Source organism: Ictalurus furcatus, chromosome 7 (genome assembly GCF_023375685.1).
Source record: "Ictalurus furcatus strain D&B chromosome 7, Billie_1.0, whole genome shotgun sequence".
NCBI classification, from domain to species: domain Eukaryota; kingdom Metazoa; phylum Chordata; class Actinopteri; order Siluriformes; family Ictaluridae; genus Ictalurus; species Ictalurus furcatus.
Genome location: NC_071261.1, coordinates 19,509,076 through 19,532,159, shown reverse-complemented (window position 1 = coordinate 19,532,159; position 23,084 = coordinate 19,509,076). Strand labels below are relative to the sequence as shown.

General features: G+C 38.2%; 1 protein-coding gene across 1 annotated transcript; it reads right to left on the bottom strand.

Moving 5' to 3' along the window:
* Window positions 1-11,257: 11,257 nt before the first annotated feature.
* Window positions 11,258-17,275, bottom strand: si:dkey-19b23.10 (uncharacterized). The gene is made up of 12 exons (XM_053629164.1): window positions 17,061-17,275; window positions 15,763-16,699; window positions 15,550-15,671; window positions 15,325-15,462; window positions 15,010-15,224; window positions 14,686-14,837; window positions 13,441-13,544; window positions 13,286-13,346; window positions 12,852-12,940; window positions 12,633-12,776; window positions 12,425-12,510; window positions 11,258-12,019 (listed from the first exon to the last, which is right to left on the bottom strand). The coding sequence occupies exons 2-12, from the start codon at window positions 16,595-16,597 to the stop codon at window positions 11,611-11,613; spliced, it is 2,355 nt and encodes a 784-aa protein (XP_053485139.1). The 5' UTR covers window positions 16,598-16,699; window positions 17,061-17,275; the 3' UTR covers window positions 11,258-11,610.
* Between the last annotated feature and the right edge of the window lie 5,809 nt (window positions 17,276-23,084).

Genomic DNA, 23,084 nt, shown 5'->3' with positions numbered 1-23,084 from the left:
TAAAAAGGGCACTAAATGCTACCTTTCTTTGTCACTGGGGTCCAATTATGTACCTTAAATAAGTTTAAATGGGTGCACTACATCATCAAGGGTCCTAAGCTTGCGTTAATGACTGTGTGACGTTTTGCATATTCTTTGTGTGTCCCTGTGGGTTTCTTCTGGGTTCTCCAGTTTCCTCCCACCTCCCAAACTAGTTGGAGTGGTTGTTCTAATTGGTCCTAGGTGTGAATAAGTTTGCATGTGCATGGTGTACACGGTGCCCTGCCATACACTGGTATCCCATCCTGATTGAATTCTGGCCTCATGCCTAGTGTTCCTTTGATTGGATCCTGACCAGGGTGAAGAAGTTTACTAAAGACGGTTGAATGAATGTATACAGGTAAAAAAAGATGTAAACTTGAGGGCCTAGTGACAGGAATGGTAGAGTTTAGGCCTTTTTAATATGAAAAAATATAGACAATATTAGACAGTAATATAGACGCACATGGATGTATCTAAAACAATACACCTATAGATGCAAGTACATAAATACACTGTAACAGTAGCCTAACTAACGAAGGTTAATAACATTACAAAATCTTTCTAAAGAATTAGAATGGGTCATATTTCAGATGTGAGGCAGAGAAAATAACTACCAGAAGATGTCTATTAATCAACAGGAGACATAGTTAGTAGACATAGAGTTGAGTGGTATGTCATCCCCGCATGACTTTAGTCTAAGATTTTAGTAAGGTGATGTCATTTCGTTGCCTTAGTCACCACAGCAGGAAGTGAGCCTACTCAGAACCATTTCTACACAAAAACTCTTGTTGTAGTTCACTTGCATGTCTGTCTCACAATGTCACAGCTCAAGAATCCCCATCTACAAATAGTTTTCAGTAAGATATTAACCTATATCTTAATTTGCCTGCCGGTGTGAGTAGGAGAGAGCTATTAATGTCTGACTCCTTTTTGATGTCTAATGTTGATGTCATCTATAAAGGGACCTTCACAATCAACTGTCATGAACGCCACTTCTGGTTGTCTGTCAAGGGCAGCTTTCTGGGGAGCATGGTGCAATTTTACATTGAAGGTGGTTTATCTTTATTTTATTTTTTAAAACATTAATAGGAAGTCTTATTCAATAACTGCCCTGTCTGGTCAGCAATACAAAATGACCTAATTTCCTGTTTCACAGACAACACTGGTATTCACTTCCTGTCCAGTCAGAGAGCTGCAGAATGTGGCTACACTGTGGTCTTGAATCAACATGCAGACCTTGTGTTCCGTGCCTCGTACCTTGCCTGCTATGTAGAGAATATTGTATGTTATACACCCCACTTTTCTTGAAATATACATAAGTTATACATAGGGGTGTGTATTGTGTATTGGTGTCTGGGCAGAAACGCTGGGTTGATATTGACTTAGATTTGACTATGAGCATGTGCAGTGTTCACTGACACAACACAGATCATGCACATGAACATAGTGTACTATTTGTCTAAAATCATGTTAGTTTTGTGCATCTGTTATAACTTGGCAACAGAAGCTTGCAAGTAAATTTTTCTTTCTGTCTTTGTTGTGCGGCTGCAGGGAGACACTGAATTTAGTGTCAGCGTACGGTTTGTCAATATGCAGACTGATGGCCGTGTTAATGCTTACCCTTTCATGCTTCGTTGCTCTCTGATTGTACCTTGGAGCCTGAGAGAGATTGTCTGTGAGGACAATTACATGGAGGTGAGACTTCAGGGAGTTTCCCGAAACTAGAATTGAGACTAAGACAGAAACTGAAATAAATTTTCTCTTTTAAGGTTTCGGTTAAATGGCAGATCCCGGTTGTTTCCCATGAAGGAGTGAAATGGCTTGATCTGCAGTCTCGGGTATATGCAGATATCCCCTAACTCCTACTTTCATTCTTGTATGAGATGGTGATGTATACATGTGTCTAAAAGAACAACTCCTAGTGGGGATTTGTGCAGTGCACATATTGCTAAAGTTTATAAAGACTGTTTTTAACTTTCTGCTCTTTACTATTTATGGCCTGTTTGATTAACTTAATTCAGACATTGGAAGAGAGAGCTATGCAGCTCAGAACAGGGCAGGTGATCTTCTATCGACCAAATGTCTTTGACAAGACACCCCAACAGATCGAGGATGTCAAAGCTATAGGGTACCACATCGTTGCCACTGATACTCGAATTCTTCTGCGCAGTGCCTACTCTTCACTTCTGTCCTATACCATTAAGGTTAGAATCAACAACAGTTGTCCAGCCATTTGTGCATTTATTGTAACATCTTTCTGAATATGCTTGTTCTTTAGATGAAATTTATTTTAACCAACAAAACATGCACTGTTAGAATTAGTTTCACAGATGTTTCTTCATTATTATGAGTATTGAAAAAGTCAAAAGGTGTTTAAGATATTAATAATGTATCATTAAAACTATTTTTAATGACGTGTGTCCACCCTTTGTAATAACAGACCTCAACATCTTTGCGTATCCTCTAAGGGTAAAAATATAGACAGGCGACAAATGAAAGGCAAAACTGAGGGCTCTGTATGAGGCATTTTGCTGGTGTCTTTCCACCTAACCTCACTGCAAATTGATGGAATCTTATTCTGACTCATCACCTTTATCCTGTTATTAAAACATAGGATAAAAAAGGGCATGAGAAATAACTGAATGGTTCAGTGAGTATGAAAATGATGTAGATCATATTCTTTCGATTTCATAGTCACCACATTTAAACCCAGTTGAACACCTACTGTATGGGAGATTTTGGACTGACTTGTTAGACGGTGTTCTACACTACCATCATCAATATATTAGGAAGAATGGTGTTTCTCCCTCTAGTACTGTTCCACAGATATGTAGAGTCTAGGTCAAGGTGTACTGAAGCAGTGCTGGTGGTTCAACACCTTTCTCAGACAGGTTACGTTGGTTTTTCCTTTAATTTGTCACCTGTGTGTATATTATGTAATGTAATGTTTTGAAGTGTTGACTTCATGTGGGTAGCCAACACTCACAATTAACTTCTAACATTTGGGAATTTCCTTTTATAGAAAAATTGTAAAAAAAAATAAAAAATAAAAAAATAATAAAAAAAAGAGAGATACTTTTTATTTCAATCAGTAATCATGGGGATGTAATCTTTTGCACTCAACTGTGTGTATATGTAAATGGTCTTTTTTATTATTTTACCTCTAATTTATTTTGCTCTTGTCCATTAGGAAAAGAATGTTCAAGTGGAGGCAGTTAGTGCCATCATAATTTTACAGCTTGAAGGGACATCATCCATCCCTGTTGAGATTTCAGTGGCCTGTGCAAAGAGTTCAGCTATTGTTTTATCCTTATTTGACCAAGTTCTATGCTGTTTTATTTTATTTTATTCTATTCACTACCCTGTGTTCTCTTCTGTTTCTTAGCTGAGGGTGTAGTTGATGGCCTGTACCTTCTCTGGTCATTGCCTCTGGCCCTTTCACCTCTGGTGCGAGATTGGTTCAGAAATGGTGCGATGAGATTGGGAGTAGATGGCAGAGTGCTGAGTGACTGCGAGATGCACGACATAGGTTATAATATCTCCCTGAAAGACCAGACAGTAAATATTAGGATTCCATTTGACAGAGAGGGAGCAAAAATAAAGGTAAACAGCCACAGATAGTGAATCACTCCAGTTTCAGACTTTTTGTCATAATGTAACCCTTGCTATAATGCAATGAGGTTCTGTATTCTTTTTGGAAACCTGCACTTTCTCTCACAGACTAAAGTATTTTTTCACAGGAATTATGTGTATGCAATACTGACCTCTTGTTCTTATCTGCAGAGTCATGTCCTTAAAGGCCAGTATGCTCAGTCTGTGTCAGTGGAGTTCTTTTATATGTATTATTGGGATGACGCGATTTGGCCTCATACTCAACACCGTAGCTTCCTACTCCTGAGCACACCATATGTACCTCAAACACCAATTGTATTCAACAGTAAGAATCCACTCACATATGAGTCATAAGGGAAAGGATCTAGTTATTCAGCATAGCCATTTTGGAAGGATGAACTTGTGCAGATATAACATTGTATTTTTAAACATTTTAATATGATCGTCTCACTCCAACAACCCTGATCGGTTTTTCGTTGCTCTCTAAAGAAACAGATCCCTCCACAGAGATGTTCTCCATCACCCTGGGTGTATTTCCTGCTGATGTGTCACTTCAAAATATTACACTTGGGGATGACACTATAACATGGACAGAGGCACAACAACACAATATTCATTTGAAACAGATATTCTTCAGCAATGGCAGCCATGCCTATGAACTTCAGGTCCCCTTCACTCACCCCATGGTCACTCAGAGGGTGGGACATTACCGTTTAAAACTGTTACAGATTTTAAGATTTTTTGGACATGAAATACAGCAGTACACTTTTTTTTTGATTTTCTAGACTAAGACCTGTTGATGTCAGTTTATTTATGTTCAGGTAATCAGTGGACATTACAGGAGGCACAGCTTGATCCTGACCTTCGACCTTGTCATCTTCCCTGAAGAAGAGCACTTCAGCTATAGAACTAATGTAATGTTTGATCAAAAAGAACTAGGTGGGCTTCTGTTTTTTTTGTTGTTTTGTTTTGTTTTTCCATCTACTATGTATTATGTGCTGTGTTTACCATAATCCTAACAGCATATTAAACTGTAAGTACTACATACTGTATTTCTCACAGATAATATGACCCACTTTAGTAGTGCCTACACTGTGTATCTCCATTAGCTTTGCAACCTGATTTTTTAATTATATTTTTTTTTACACCGTGTCACTACCAGCTCTTCCGGCTGTGCTGGGGGGCAGTTGTACAGAGAAAGGAGTTCTGGTCGTTCTGCACTACGGCTCAGAGGATGTGCCATGGGATCTGTATGTAGGGGGTCGTAAGCTGGACTGGGAGCTTGGGCAGCTGGGAGGCTACAGGCTGGATGGCGGAGATGACCATTTTAGCGTAGAGATACCTCTCTACAGCCCTGGAATAGCTTATGAGGTGTGAAGGGAGTGGGGGTGGTTTAACAGAGTGTCTATATTATTCCTCAATCTTGGTGGAATTCAGTTTTTATTGAATCAAATGATCATATATTTCACTGTGATATTTCAGTGTTTGTTCATTAATCTCAAACTTCTTTAGATGAACAGCAGCCTGCATGAAAATCTCCCTGATACAGTGTTAAAAGACAGCTGTTGAAGCTTGTGCGTCAGTTTGTGTGTATGTTAGGTGTTCGTGCATTCAGTGTTTTAATGATACCAAAGATTAAAACTTTCAACGCATCATTTTCGAATCAGAAAATTGGAAATGAACCTGACACATCAAACTTGAACATATCTGCACCAGTCAGAATCGCTCTGGGCCAGCAGTAGTGGAGCAGTTTGTAAATATTGTAAATAAATTGTAAGTATAAAGTTCTGTTTGATTATTTGCATTCATTTCATGATGGAAGTAGCCATTAGAAGATGGGTAAATTTTGATCATGAAGGGATGAACATGGGCAGAAACAATACTCAAATAGACCGTGGCATTCAAGTAATGGATGATTGGTATTAACTGGCCCAAAATGTGCCAAGAAAACATTCCCCACACCATTACACCACCTCCACCAGCCTGGACTGTTAACACAAGGCAGATTGGGTCCATTGAGTCATGCTTCTGGTGCCAAATTCTCTCTACCATCTGTGTGCCTCAGTGGAAATCGAGATTCATCAGACCAGGCTACATTTTTTCAAGTCTTAAACTGTCCAGTTTTGGTGAGCCTGTGCCCACTGCAGCCTCCCCTTTCTGTTCTTGGCTTATAGAAGTGGAACCCGACATGGTCTGCTGTTGTAGCTCATCCGCCTCAAGGATTGATGTATGGTGCATTCTGAGATGCTTTTCTCCAGAATTGTACCAAGTGGTTATCTGAGTTACTGTAGCCTTCCTTGGACCACTTTTGGTAGGTACTAACCAGTGCATACTAGGAACACCCCACCATAGCATCCATTTTGGAAATCCTCTTACCCAGTCATCTAGCCATCACAATTTGGCCATTGTCAAAGCCGCTAAGCTTGCCAATTTTTCCTGCTTCCAACACAACAACTTCGAGAACTGACTGTTCACCTGCTACCTAATATATCATGCCCCTTGGTAGGTGCCATTCTAATGAGATAATCATTGTTTTTCATATCACCTGTCAGTGGTTTTCATGTCATATGTGTGTGAGTGTGTTCCAAAAGACCATTATTCACAACTTGAGTGAAAAGTAGAATTTTTGAAATTTGACTTTCTTAGTACTTTGTTTGTCCCAAGAGTACACTCAAGCTGGCATGGACTCCACAAGTTTGTGCAAAACCTTATGATCATTTTAGATCAAATCCATTGGCATGTCGACTGAACACATGCTTGTACCACTGTTGGGTTGTTTGATTTAATTTAAGAATATCAGCAGACATATAGGGATTATCTCCAAACCCATCTCTTACATACAGTGTTGGCGTTCATGTAAAATAAATACTGTATACTGTTTTGCCTGTGCTGCCATCTTGTGGTTTGTTGCTTTTATTCTCAGTTCCTCTCTTATTCAGTTATAAGTTATTGAATGACTGATGCTGTTGGTATGTGCAGGACCTGAATTTGAAGAACATGATTGTCAAGGTGGAGGTCAGTGCTGTTAACATGGTGACACTAAAGGTGGAGCACTCCCTTGTCCAGCGCTGCACATTTCCTGTTCGAGATTTTCTGGGTAAAGCATGTACACTTTATTCACTAAACTATTAGTCACTATTAGACAGAAAGCTTGTTTCCTTTCCATATAGAGTTTTTTTTTTTTTCTATTTTTTGCTCACTGAATACTGTTCTCACGAATACTGAACATGGCTGTACTTATCACTTAAAATTGTCCTATGATACATTTATTTACCCATATACAGTTTGCCTGCCAGAAGGAAGGATAGTGGTGGTTACAGATACAACTCGCTCCATCCCTCCCACCAAGCCTAACAGCACCAGTCTCCTGGACACATCCTGTAAACCAACCGCCACAGACCGCTCCAGAGCTCTGTTCAACTTCAGCTTGGACTCCTGCGGCACCACCATGACTGTAAGTGAGCTCAGTAGAGTCTACAATGGGAAATTGGACGCATCCAAGAGATAACTGTGCAAATACAATTTTTTGGGCAAACTGTGCCTTGAACCATGGGCCAATAATTGCAAAGTTGGTTGCTCTACTGTTTTTAATTTTCCTGATTTTTAAAATTCTTTTGTGTGTGATTACCTCTATGTATTGCCATTACTTGGCTTAACTACAATGGCCATCTTTGTGTCATGTCACATAAAAAATTTTGGTTATACAGCTGTTTATAGAACCTCTATATCTTGGCTCAGGATGCGCCTAGCTCCTTTGAACAAAAACAGATCTCTAGAGCACATTGTGTTTTTAATGGTGTTTTACAAATGAATAGTGTCATTAACAGAGCTGTGATGGTGTTTCTCCTGTGATAAAAACAGTAAGTCACTTCTGAGCTGTCACTTACTGCTTTTTATCACAGGCGTGACTACAGCTCAGAAGTCATTTACTGCTTTTATCATGGGAGAAACAACACCATGGCTGTTTCTTCATTTCAATTGAATTTTATTTGTATGGTGCTTTAAACAGTGGACATGCCACAAAGCAAGCTTTAGAGAAATATATACATTTTAAATTTATGAAGCTTGAGGCAACGGTCATTTGTAAGACACCCAACTAGATACTGTAATTCCATATTTGGATAAATTCATTTCACACACATCAACTATACATCTGTACCAACATGACAGATCAGGGTTCTTGAAATCTGGCCGTCAAGGTCCACTGTCCTGCAGAGTTTAGCTTCAACCCTAATCAAACACACTTGAACAAGCAACCCGAGGTCTTCAGGATTACTGGAAAATTACATCTAGGTAAATTTAGAGGTTGGAGCCAAACTTTGCAGATTTGAAGAACCATGTGATGGATCATGCTTCAGTGTTGCCAATATAGACCTCATTGAAGAGCATAAGCTATTGTATGTCAATCATAAACATAATTACAGTAGTATGGTGTTCATATTTATTATTTGTTATACTTGTATTACAACTGTTGATTTCTCAAAATGCATGAATATAGTATTTCTTTTCTTCAGATTTCTTTTAGCCCTAGTTTTGTAACCAATGGAATCTGAAACTCAGTTTTTTTTAAAGCAGAATGACATTCTAGAAGTCTTATTTCTGTGAAAAGTTTAGGTTCGTATCTGGTCCCTGACCAGATACATTCAACCTGAAATTGAGGGGAATTTTTAAAAATTGCACTTTCTCGCCCCCATAAAAAAAGAGAGAGAGAGAAGTCTCAAACCTGAAATGTTTTGCATGCACACTATACTTACCTAGGTACCCCCTTAAAAAACCTGACCCTAAAAGTGGAACTGTGAGCAATCTTGAGCATTACATTTGGACTTAAGTTGTAAGTCTGAGGAACAACAACGTGCAAAATGTTTATATATGTACATGCACATTTTGTAATGTGCTCTAGAGATCAGTTTTTGTTCCAAGGAACTAGGCCTATCCTGAGGTTTCTGTAGCTGTATAACCAAAATTTGTTGTGTGCCATGACAAAAGATAACCATCATAGTTAAACTAAGTAAAACAAAAATGAATAAATAAACAAAAATAAAATGGTGGTTTTGTAATGCCAATACCTAGAGGTAATCACTCAAAGTTTTGGGGAAATTAAAAACGGTTGCTCAACCTGCACTGGACCACTTGAGGTGGAATGACCCTATTAATAGTATAACACACAAATTTTTACATAGGAAAAGTTAAATTAGATTTAATAAATGTGAACCAGGTAGAAGGCAACTCTCTGCTCTATGAGAACGAGATTCGATACAGCCAGAAATTTCTTCCTGAAGAAGACCCCCTCATCCACGTGGACTCACCATTCAGGTAAGTTAGTACAGGCAGCTATATCTCTCATTATGGATAATGCAGGCTTACGCCATATACAGAAATTTTAAACTGACACAATTCCTTCTGAAAGTTGCTGGTTTTTAATATACCTTTTTTTTTTTTTAATCATAAATGCAATGCTCCAAAAGGCTAACACTACAGTGTCGGTACCCACTTAACGGCACCAGCACACTCATGCTTCATCCCACTGCTAGAACAACCAACAAACATCCTTCATTACCACGAAAACGGAGACAAGGGCTCAACTGAGCGAAGCCTTTAATCAGAGGTATCAATGCTTCACAACTGATCTACTATACAGTTGGTATTTTTAGCGAGTAATTGCAGAACTATGGTTGTATATGATCTCGATTTATCATGTGAATATTTTTACAGGTCAAAGAATACCAAAAGGCCTGAAAGGTAGGACCACTCAGAGCTATCTTATGCATATGATGGCAAAATTACTTCCATAAGTATTCCACATTTAAATGCAAACATTGACGTTCTTTTTCTTAAATGATTAAACATAAAAAATATTGAATACTTATTTCTCATTGTGTTTACATGTAGACCAATGAAATAAAAGATGCCTGTGAATCCTGTAGCTGCTTCATATGGTATGAGGACATGCAGTTCAATGTGTGTATACAAAGAAAGACTAATAAAATCAATATGCATATTCACAGTTTATGTATTTGTGTCATGGGCTGAAAATAATTTGTAGACTAGAAAAGGTTTTACTATCCTTCTTGCAAAATGAGGGCTTTTGTGTAAAATTCAGGGTGTTCACATTGGAATGTAATGAAAGAGAGAAGTCAGTACTCATCCAAGTCTTGCATACCGTCTGGCTTGATGTCATGGCATTTCTACCTTACTTTCTTTCACAATCAAGCATGAGTTTTGAATAGCAGTGAATAGCTGGTGAAGATAGTGGCTGGTGAGATTATCCATCCATCCATCCATCCATCTTCTACCACTTACTCCTTCTTCAGGGTTGCGGGGGAACCTGGAGCCTATCCCAGGGAGTATCGGGCACAAGGCGGGGTACACCCTGGACAGGGTGCCAGTCCATCACAGGCACCCTGGCAAGGCACAATCACATACATACTTGCACACCCATTCATGTACTATGGACACTTTAGACACGCCAATCAGCCTACCATGCATGTCCGGGTACTCCGGTTTCCTTCCGGGAGGAAACCCCCACAGCACGGGGAGAACATGCAAACTCTACACACACATGGCCCCGGCAGGAATCGAACCCCGGACCCTGGAGGTGTGAGGCGAACGTGCTAAGCCACTAAGCCACCGTGGACCTGGATGTTGCCTGAATGCTTAGTAAGGACCTAATAATTCATTTCCAAATGGAAATGGAAAGTCACTTTGAGCTCAATAAATCCTTTTTTTTTTCTTTTTTTTTAATTATTATTTATTATTATATATATAAAAGAAAGCTTTGATAGACATTACATGATGTTTCCAGAGTGTTGTACAGAATTCACCAGAAATAACACATGCTCTTGTTAATGTGGGACCTGTTGCAACCCTTCTGTCCTTCAGCTGTTAGCAGTCCTCTGTGAGCTGGTGAATTTTCTTGTACAAGGACACGGTTACACAGCCTGCTCTTGCATGTGCCTCTTCTGGCCTTCTAAGGAACTTCTTAATTATTGCCCTGATGGTGGAAATGAGCATTTTCAATGCTATTTTCTTATTGCCACTTTCCATTTTGTGAAGCTCAACATCCTTTGCTGCACATCAGTTCCTTGGTATTTCCCATTGTTATGAATGACTAAGGGAATTTGGCCCATGTGTTACCTCATATTTCTACCCCTGGGTGAACAATTTCCTTTACTTAGTAACCCAGGTCTACAAATTTTTTTTTAGAATATCACTGGGAATATACTTCAAATATATTTTTCTCACTGGGCACTATGTATGTATGTACAGTATCTCACAAAAGTGAGTACACCCCTCACATTTTTGTAAATATTTGATTATAGCTTTTCATGTGACAACACTATAGAAATGACACTTGGCTACAATGTAAAGTAATGAGTGTACAGCTTGTATAACAGTGTAAATTTGCTGTCCCCTCACAGCCAGAACCATCCTCCTGTATGTATACTCCTTCTCTTTTAGACACAATACATGTGTGACCATGGTCAAGGTTTGTTTCATAAATCTACATTATTGTCTCTGGCATGTATCATACTTAAAACAAGTTTCTTTGCAATAAACCTTCAGTCCATATCTCTGCTTTACAGATTGACGATAACTTAATGTCTTATAACAATGAGATCCTGGTGTTGTCATATTTCTCTGACGTCAAGCCAGTTATCAGGATAAAACAGACAAGAAAGGATTTTTTTTTTAATATTGATTTGCCTTAAGTATGAGTGAATGGTAATAAACATTAGGCAATCCTGTTTAGTAGGAGACCAACTATCCAAAAAGTGTATGAAATTAGCATCATTGTTATAAAGATTTAAAGACAATGTGTGTGAAGTCAGTAGAAACATTTAATGAACATAGTTTTAAATTCAGTTATGTACAAACTTAAGCTACATGTCAGTTTTACTGTTCCTGAAATGGACAAGGAGAATTATCATTGGGTTGTAGCTAAGAAGTTAAACCTGAATCCCCACCTGTGCTCCTCTATTAGTCATAATACAGACCAGACTCCAAGCTACCATGAATGGCACCCCATGTCTGTTGGGGGCCCCTGTAAAGTGGTAGAGCTGGGGCTTTGGGAGCCATCTGTGGGCTTTGTGTGGAGTTTGTACTGCTGATGGCAGTAGTGAAACAAGGACTTTGAGTCTTGCTGCTCTGGATAAAAGTGAGCTGAGCCTGAGACTGCACCAGGTTCTGGATCAGGCTTTGGGTTAATAACTGGTTTGGGTGACCTTGCGTAACAAGCTGGTTTGGATTGGTCAGGGTTCGGTTTTGGTTCTGTAGGGCCTGGGTCAGGCTAAGGTGATTGTTTGGTTGGATTCTCTCCCTCCAGTCCTCCTGCTGCTGACGATGGATCTTCATGTGAGCATTTCTGCTTTTGATCTTGTAAAACATCCTGAGAATGATATATGCAGCAATGTGAGAGAAACAAACAGGAAATTAATTATAACAGTTTATGATTTCTATATTTTAAGAAAGGTTTAATGACATTTCTAAATTTTATCAAGAAATCCATGCTTGTCCATGTGTCAGAAAATCTTATCCTAAAATTAACACATTCTGAAGCATGATAAATTAGTGAAACATTCCCTTAGCTGAAGATCACATAATTGTGTTGAGACTTGTTCCATATATTAGGTATTTGATGTATTTACAATAAATGTTTGTCTGATCCTGCTCATAAAAGGTTTGAGAATGAGCTGGGTCAGGAGGATTAAGAGCAGGGAACAGTACTGGGCCATGGGTCCCAAAAGACCAATGTTGAGAACCTCGGCCTTATATGCATCAAGAATACACTTACTTTCCGCATTGTTTGCAGGGAAAGCTTGGAGCCAGTGCAGGTGTATGAATTAGCCTGTCTACATTATTAGGGTTCATCACCATGACCTGTAAATAAAGGATACTTTCAGTCAAGCTTACTTTATTATTTAAATGCTTTTATTACTGTTAAATGACTCTGTGGAGGCAGAGTCTATCAATGTTTTGTAAATAAATTAATATAATTTTACCTGGTTAGTTGGAGTAAGTGTTTCTGCAGCCATTTGTTGCTGTTGCAGTTGCGCTTCTTTCTCCTTTAGCTTCCTCTGTTTCTCTCTGAGCCGTTTGGAGTGATAGTAGAATTCAACACACTGTGACACCCCCTTTGTTTGCACCTGTGGTTTATCATCATGTTTGAGTTGGGCTGTCAATATTTTTAATATTAATGGTATGTTATGATATTAACATACCATTTTGTGAATGAATGAGAAGTCTTTTCCATACATGGCGAAGGCCTTATGGAATAACTTTTGCTCATTTAACCGCCAGATGTCACTGCCTATAAGAGAGGGATTTCATTACTTGGATTTGAAAGTTGTGAAACAAACACAGTATAAATAAAGCATCCTTGATTTTTCTCTATCTTCTCAAAAAGACAGAAAGATGACATGAAGCTTAATGGAAAATAATGCGATGTACTGTACTGTGGAATTGAAAGAAACTGCAAATGAGCTAAAACCTACAGTCCCATCTGTGTAACTTGGAGGTAGTCATAATTTGGATATCCATGTCAAGCTAATTAATTTATATTATCATCACGTATAGGTCCACTGCTTTCTAATTTAAATATACTAGCTCTCTTGGTCCCCATTTTCTGTGACAATAATAAGAGGTAGGATCGTACCACAATAATGGTAGTCTCCAGAGGGTTTTGAGTTTGAGAAAAACATCATCTCCAAAGCAGCCTGTAACAGAAAGACAGTGTGTAGAAAGACAATGATGTCAAGAGCAAATCTCACATTTAAAGTATGACTAAGGATTTTATTTCTGTTTTCTTACCAATACATTTCCTTGGCATAAAGACAGGCTATGAAGGGCAAGCTCCAGATTAGCAACACCTCCAGGTAGAGCAGTAGAAGTACTGAAATCTAGAAGATTCTCCACTGAGAAAGAATTTCACATGGTTACAAAAAAACATATTGGGTGAGTGTAGCTTAAATAGCATTTTAGCTTAATAAACAGCTTTAAATAAACATTACTTGTGCATCTTTAGATGGATGCTCCTGTTATCAACTTGTAAAGAGTATCAAAGTTATCGATTATATATCCTTTTCATGCAATGCTTAAACTAAGTGTAACACCTTTTGACAGCTAAATATGCACAGGCATGGCTTGAAAACTAATAATGAAACAAATTCAAAGCTACAGTTAAGCGTAGAAAGTGTACATAATAATCAACCTACAGAACTAAAGCGTAGCAAGTTGCCTGTGCTAAGTTTTATGGACAGATAAATTGTGTAATATAATTTATGTGCCTAATCATCTTTGAAATGAGCATTATGTCAGCGCTTGAGATGATAACTTGATAACATGATAACGTTGTTTTGCTTTTAGTGGTTTAATTAAGTAATAATAATAAATTAATAAATGAATCGCATTTAAAGTGTAAATATACATGTGATGCTTATTTAATAAAGTGTTGTGGAATGCATTTGATGATGCTTAAATGTGCAAAACATTAAAACACACTGCCGAGCTGAATAAGGAGTTCGACAAACACCAAAGGAAAACTTCTAGACTTGATAAGTTGATACCCCAATTTATATAAAGCATGTAGTTAATTTGCAGAAAAGGGAAGTGAAACTGTAGGTGAATATAGAAAAAGTGTCACAGAGCATTTCGAAGCGTGTCAAGGAAATTTATTAGACTGTGGAATGTAAGGTGAAGGTAAAGAAATAAGTGTTTGCACTACTGTAAAATAAATGGTTGAACTGAACATACAGGGAGATCCACAACAAAAATACTTTTCATATTATTGAGTAGAACATGTGGTGGCACATGTTGGTCTCACTTGTGCTCCTTACTCCTTATAGTAGATTGGGTATACACAAGGATAGTGTCAAGAATAAAGCAAATCTAATAAGATCTGAAAGAAATCTTAACATCTGTTCTGCAAGCAGACATTTGACGTCAGTCAGTTAAGAGAAATCGTTCGGCTACTTTTATGTTTTGCAGGTCTAATTAAAAGTGTAAAGGTATTTTCAATATAGTTTAAGGTTAACACTTCTTTACTGAGGTACTTACCCTGTTCTAGTAGGTCATCATTCCCCTCTAATTCTGCCCATGGTTTCCAAAGTAACTCCTCCCGAAGTGGTTCCTCAGACCACAAGTCTATCTGCTCCTGCTCAAGCAGATCAGGTATCTCAGCCTGAAACTCTGGCCCTATATTCACTTGCCTGGTTTTTGTGTGCGAAGGAAAAACAGAGTATAAGTGAGTACACTGTTCATTTTTGGTTAGTCTTAAATGTAATATAATTGATGCTTTTAGCAGGGAACAGGGTGCTACAGGGTACTACACAACAGCTGAGGACGTCTCAATTCTAAAAGACTGTACAGACACTTTCTCACCGCTGTTGAGCACGATGTCCTGCTTCCTCTGACCACCGTTTCTGGTGGTTCACTGGAGGCAGCAGGTTACAGTACAGTCCTGTTCCACTGCGAGTGGGATTTAGCATGGGAAGTGGAGTGTAGTGATGAGTCACATGTTCCCGATCATCGCCCAGTGCTCCTGACTGGAGCACACTGTGGAATGGAAGGCCAGTGTAGATTGCCAAGGGATTGTTCTAACAACACCAAAAGTCCAAAATTTAGTGTCGTTCACTGAGCCTCCTTATTCCTGCTGATAATTGAGATCAGTATTTTCCTATTATGAATCCTTCATACCTGTGAGCTGGACAAACATAAAAAAGGTGTTCGCTGGAACCCTGCAATGGGCTTTGTGTCCTCAAGCACCCTCAATCCCTCTGCCTGAGTGTTCAAATGATGGATTGGGGAGCAAAAAGGTTGAGATGATGGCATCATCTGTGAGGAAAAGGTTTACAGATGAGTGCTAAAAATGAAATAATTGTATAGGTTAGTCAGTTCAGAAAACTGACCTAGAAAACCTACCTGGGACCATGTCATGTGGTGATCTGAAGTCACAGGGCAATGCTCTCTCTCATGTTTTTGAGCAGATTGTTGGGGTGGATGCTGCACCAGAGGTGAACATGGAGAAGTCTCTAGAGAACAGTCTGACAGAGGAGAGACTCTGTGTTTATCAGAAATTAGGTTCTTATAAAATCAAACAAAATCTGTATTTTCCTTAAGAGCTACTTCAGTTACCTGTATCTCCCTCCGTCGCACTCCGCTGTCTTAGATGAATCCCCACCCCCTCTGGGTAGACTGCAGATGGACCCTGGTCTTGAGGAAGGTGCTGTGTTATGTCTCCACTCCCACTGTTGTCAGTGGAAAGTGGGAGCCAGTGAGTAGGAGTGAAACCCCCGGGAAGAATGGAACCGGTACAAGAAAGAGATGGAAAGAACCGCAAAGAGCCTTCGGAAGGGGACTGTGATTGTGTGTGGTTCAGTGACTGTACAGCAGGGGGATAAAGCCCCCGTTTAGGAGGAGAAAGAGACTGCTGAGGAAGAGGCGTAGGAGGAGGACTCAGAACCAGAGGGAAAGAGAGGGAGGGAAGAGGTGGAATGCTGGGAGAGTTGTTTGGATCAACATTGTATCCAACCTGATCAACACAGTTGGCAATTCTAGAAATGCTTCGGTCATAAAATGCCTCAGAGAAGGAGTCCAGTTTCTGATGATTCCCGCCTGTTGTACCATAATTTTCTATTGCATCCTGCTGCTGGGAACCGGAATTCCATTCTTCCTCATATCGTTCGCTGTTGGCTTTGGTTCTGTTGAATGCACCAGGCTGAGACGAGATCAAAGACTCCATGTCCCAGTATGCAGTATTTATCTGCTCACCAACTCCGTTCATACTTGTTACAGCACTGGCACAATTGTCAGCAGGGTCATTCAAAAGGCTGTTATCTTCATACTGGTTTATTCTGCTCACAGAAATGTTCTGAAAGTGGTTGTAGTTTGATCTTTGACCTTGTGTCTGAAGGCGGTACATGGCAGAGAAGGGTGGAGACTCAGAATGGATGGAAATGTGATCAGCCATGATGTTTAGATACGTGTTTATCCCACAGAGAAGTCAGAGGCTGTTTAAAAGCTCTCTACTTGCCAAGCTAAAGTCATAGGGCAGTCATGGCATCTTTGTAATCTGTAACGAATAAGAGAGAAGCACACAGTTGTATTTTCACATTAAACCTTAATACCTTATATCAGATAACTAAGTAAAACCTTGTGAACTGAAACAGGGGCAGAATTACAGACTCGAAACTTCTACCTCAAATGTCTGTTATTTTCCTGTTTACTTTCTTTAAGATCTTTCCTGTTTCAGGTTTTTTTTTTTTTCAGTTATTAAATTGAGTGTCAAACCGATAAAAGAAGCAAAACCATGAAAGAGATTAAGAGAGATAAGATGTATTTTATTTAGCTAAATACTTTCAATTGACTTTCACATCATCATTACATTTTATCTCGTAGCACTTCAAGTTTTTCTTGTCTAACTTTGCACATACCTGTCTTTTGTGCTCCTTTCTTTTTCTTCAACACATGATATATACACATAAAGATACTCCGTAGTGTGCAATCTCCTCTGCTTACAAATGAAACTACAAGACTTTCACACGTGCAAACTTTTTCTTTTTCTCTCCCCCAGTTGTCCTTCACCCCTCCGCCCCCTACACATCTTGCTATGTAAAAACATTTTCATATAAACATGTTAAAGAAGCACACCCACACTCACGCTGACAGGAACACACGTGTGAACACACACACACTAACGAAAGCAGGTGCTGCCGATCAAAAGTAACTCTTATATTTGTCACAGAGAGAACCTCACCCCTAAAACCCCGAAAAGAAAACCACATCCTGGGGAAAGAGTCACGGATCTCCCTCTGTCTCAGTCTTGCTCCATCCCTTTTTCTTTCTTTCCCGCTCAGTCTATTTATTATTGTTTCCCAATTTGGTAAACAAACAAGTAAATGTACTCACAGCACACAGAGCATCAGAATCTGATTTTGCCTAATGTCTGGTATATTCTTGGTTGATTTGCAGATTGTCTGCATGTAGATATCCTTTGTGAGAAATCCTGGACAAGAATTGAATGCAAATGTAGCATGTTGCTGAAAGCCAGGGTAAAAGGTTTTTGTACATTGTTAGCTTGTTCGCCACCTGACTTTTAACGTTATCTACAAGTGACCACAAAACTGATCTCAGATCATGGTAAAAGAGCATCCTCTGCCAAAACCATTGTTCACAAGGTTGAGTGTGTTATCTTGAGCATCTCATGTGGTGAGTGACTCACTTCGTCTTCGGTCTGAAATGCGTATGAGTCGACATGTAGGCTTCATCAGGTAGAGCGTAGGCGTGTGTGTGAGTGTATATACGATATGCGAGTGGCAAAGCTTCCTGTCAACACTGTGTGTATGTGTGTGTGTGTGTGTGTGTGTGTGTGTGTCAGAGTGTAAGCTTGTGCATATGTGTAACTGTGTGAGAGTGTGAGCATGTTTGTGTGAGTGTCTATGTCAGTTTGTGTGTATTTATGTGGGTGAGTAGAAGAGTTGTGTTTATGTCAAGGTCACGTGACAGGAAGTTGACCATGAAACGACAACAGTGCAGGAAGTGGACAAGGGAAACCTCCGTACATCCCGCCTCCGCTCTTGTTTGTTCTCTCTCCATCTGCTTCTATACATGCATCTTTCTCCTTCCCACAACACACAACACATGTATAGTTTCCATACAACACTTGCATCATTTACTCTCTCTACCTATATTTCTGTCTGCACACAGTGGTTCCCCTGTGCAACTCCCTTCTTCCTCTCCCACTATCTCTGCCTTCTACAGCATTCAATTTTGTTGCCATTTTTACATTTTCATAATGGGAGTAAATCTAATGGCAGTGCATGAGTACCCAGTAACCAAAATTCCCAAATCCCCACAACTAAACAGTAAAAATGGGAATTTGGAAAGATGCAAAAATGTGCAGTAAAAACACTGCAGCTTTGTCTTACAATTTTCTTTAAAATGTAATAATGAGTGTACATTATCCTTTGCTGGATGTTGGTAGGAAAACATACCACACGTACAAAGTAGTACTGCAAGTTACATCAGTTCACACACACTGAGAAATTTAAATCTCCTTGTCCTGTGCATCTTGTGGGTTCAAAAGGCCAATGTAGGTGTAAGGTCTGTACAGTGTGAATGTATCTATCATGATCCACTCCATTAACCTCAGCATTAACATACAGTAGTGTGGGTAAGAAATCAAACGTGTAAGACAGTGTGTAGATGGTAGAATATATACTGTATTCGTTTGGCCTTATTTGCAAGACCCAGATTTTGTCTGGACTGCCACATGTCTTACACCTTTGATTTCATACCCACATTATGATAATGCTGAGTACAGTGTGGGTGAGCACAAACTGTGAGGTGTGTACAGTGTGAATGTATTTAAAACTCTCCTCTCCATTAACCTCAGCATTATTATAGTGTAGGTATGAAACCAAAGGTGTAAGACATGTGGCAGCCTAGACAAAATCTAACACCAAATATATACAGTGTATATAGTCTAAAAAGTACACTTTTTTTTTTTTTTTTTTTTTGGTACAAGTACTATGCATAAGTATCTGCAGCCAGTTGCTCCAGCTAAACGCAACCTATAGCCTAGTTTTAATGTAAATGGATAACTACTAAATAATAGTTGCATCAAGCTATAGTTTCAACACAGAATTAAGCTGGAACTAAGCACTAGTAAGTGCAATGTTCATCGCAAGTAAAACTACTCTGATTCTGTTCAAAATAACAATATATACGCAATGTAAAAAAAGAATATTTGGACTTATAAATGCATTTAGTTTTTTGGATTTCTTTATGTAGGTCTATGGTCTGTGATGACTGGATGTGGACACTTCACAGAGATCCAGTTTCTGTAACAGAACTTATACACGGATGAATTTGAGGACTATATAAAAAGGCTATTTTAATATCAGGGAGTGTAGTGAGCTCTTTCCTTGGCTAGTGAAAAATATTAACAAATTGTGATATTGGGAAAGTATTATATTCCACAAAGTATTTAACAAATTTGACCATTAATGTAATATTATACTGCCTGCTGGTTTATTCAAATGCAGATTAAGATTGCAGGCATTAGTTATTTTTCATTGTTATGGCTCATTACTGAAATGGCATTAGCATTTGTTGCACTACAGAAAGCAGAACGGCATAAAATACAGAACCAAGAGATGGATAAATTAAGAAACCACATGTAAAGTCCAATCCTTTTGATTTTGTTGATTTATCTACGGTTAAAATATAATGAACATCAAGTAAATATATAACAGTGAAAAAACAAATGGGCATTATCCCCTGTCCTGTGTCTTCACACGTCTCGATCGTCGATGTAATATTTATCATTCGTGTTTCTGATTGGTGTGTGATGGAGAAATACATCACTGTATCCATGATCACGTTACACAGTACTAGTTCTGATCTACCTTGTAAGTATCTCTGGTGCAACCGAAATTCTACCATGTTGTTTTTAAGTGAACTACTCTCAGCATATGGTTTAGGACTGACTTTACACCCTGAGTTACGATCGACCTTACATTCGGCAAGTGCAACAGGCCCCAGTACTTTGAGTTTTTTTTTTACATGTAATACTTTGAAAATGTAGTGATTAGAAAGTAGAGATTTTACCAAACACTACATCACTATGTTTCTTTTACTTGTAAAGTCATAAAGCATCACTGTAATCTATCTTGTCCGATGTACACTTTATATTTATCGAGGCAGGTTGTATTGTGACAGCTAGCTATTAGCATTTATCTAGTTTGTATCGTCAGAATTCTTATCATGCTAGGAAACATTTGATATATTGTTTGAGCTGTTGTTAGCATTCATTAATGTTTTGCGACATTCTTTGGTCCCTTGGTGAAAGGGCACTAATTTAATATCAGTAAAATCATATGCAATGTGAGGCATAGGTCTTTTTCATTCATGAGTATTTTTGTACTTTTATTTTCATACTGTAAGTAAATTGAAGAGTTTATACTTTTCTACATTAACTGGATTGTTTATTTAGTAATTGTACTTTTAATTGAGAAAAGAATTGGGTACTTTTTCACCTCTGCTTATAAGGCTGTGAAAATGCTGAAAAATTGATATCTATAGAAATCATCTGAACATTTAGATTTCTATAGATATCTATTTTTCAGACCATAAAAGTATGCTCAGGCTGAACTATGCAGGCGTGTAACACGCAAAAGTCTTATTAAAACACAAGCATGTAAAGGAGGCAAACAGGATGACTGACTGGAAACAGAGGATGCAAAAGAAGGAAAGAATGTGGAGGTTTTTGGTCTAGTTTTCTGTCAGATGTGTGAAAGAGTGAACAGAGGAGGGGGAAAGTAGCGGAGCGGTTTGGACTTTTTTCTCTGTCTCCATCGCTCTCTAACTCTACATCTAGTCACACTATGAGGCGATTATTTGCCTTATTCTGCATATGTGAATGCAGAAAGGGAGGCGAAGAATGGGGAATCCAAGCGGCACAATTTTTTTTTTTTTTTTTGCACAATAATCTTACTAACATTTTAAAGGCTTATTTTTCTCATGTACACTGTAGGTTTTGCGTCTTATGGATTGCATGATGTGTTTAACTCTAAGGCATATGTAAGCGAGATTTCAGAATCATTTTTAAATTATTGTTTTTGTTTTTATTTAAATGGATTTGTGATTAAGGGCAGCCTACTGGTGCAGTAAATAATCTCTCACCTACAAGTAGGGTAAACCGCAATTAAGAACACCCGGTTTCATAAGCTTTCTTACATTTCAATTTCAAATTAAAGATTACTTCTCCCTCTTCTTCAGAATCCCCTGGACTCCTGTCTCAGAATAATTGAACAGAGAAGTTGGGCCATTCAAGATTTCAGTGACTTCTGCGGAGACAGGTTAAAGAGACTTTCTCATTCTTTACCTGCAGAAAAAACACATTACTCCTTAATTTCTCAGTTTCAAATTGAAAAATTCAGAAATAAATATTCAAGATGGTTAACATTAACATTACTGCATTAATATAAATCTGGCCGCAGCTAAATATGTGTATCATATTGAATCTTGTAGCATTGTACAGGGATAAAAACGAATTGAGTAACTAGATTAATGCCTATATATTTAACAATTTTGACATCTGAAATAGTCATGCAAGTTATGTGTTTGCACGTTTACAAGAAAGAACGCACATTTCCAAATGTCCCTCAAGGACTAAATATTTAGAATAACCAACTTATTTATATTTGCTCACAAATTTGATTTTATTTCATTTAAATGCTAAAATCACAGTTAATTAAATAAAAAAATTCTTAGCAAATGCCTGTTCTCTCAAATGCCTGTACTTTTGATTATCCATAGCTACGCTACAGTTGTTTTTTTTTTTTTGCGGGTTTTTTAAATACATTTTGTCAGACTGCACTGAGACTTCTGGGAAGACAAGGATACTGCCACATTTGGATTGATACAATACATGAATCGTATATTTAACATTTATACTGTATTAAATAAGTCATGTCACAACTGTAAATAATATGTCCGTAATATGAAATGAAATTCAGTTTTTTCTCAGTTTTACTATATATAACCCCAGGGAGAAAACACTACAACTTTCCTGACATTGTGTGATAATCTGATAATCATCTAGCTGCAAATGTACAGTACTCCTATAGATAAATATAATAATAAATAATGAGCACTTTAGACTAAATATCTAATAATGCTGTTTTGACTGTGTGTCAACGCTCTAGCTAAGATGTCTTTAAAACTTTATTATCTGTAAATAAATCTTTGCCAGCTTTTGCTGAGCAATCAGAATTTCCTGACCTGCCATCTAGATGATGATGATGAAATATGCAATGGTGCAAACTGGAAGTGGGGCTATGCAGAGCAAAGGAGAAAGTGAAATAACTCCTTGTAAATTAATTAGTTAACAAGTTTACATCAGATTGTCCACTCAAATCCAGTCAAACAGCATTGGAGGAGTTCTCAGTGGAGATCGTTTTATAGCCAAGAACACCATGCAATGTCAAAATATTTTTCATAGTGCGCTTATGGACCTTGTATCATTTTTGGATCTTTTTTATGAATATCATCCAACCATTCAAATATTAGGCCAATATAAACCGTCATACATACTTATTGGAGAATTTTAAGGTTATTTTTATTCCTGAATGTTACACCTAATCCAACCCAAACTACATACATTGAGTTAAAGTGTAGTTTTGAAACATTTTGTGTTTGTTTGCTTTTTTTTATATAAAACTTGCAAATAGATTTATCGTTATTTATGCACATTTTCAATACTCTAGCTTTACATTAAATCCTTTCAGTTGAAGTGACCAGATAATTAGACTTATAAACATAAGAATGAAATAAATGTTTCACCTATTTAGAAGTTTATATTGAGGTCCATAGCTGTCATATTACTTACTATAAAATTGGATACGATACGACATGCCTATTGCAGACCCGCTGGTCCGCAGTCCCCACTTTGC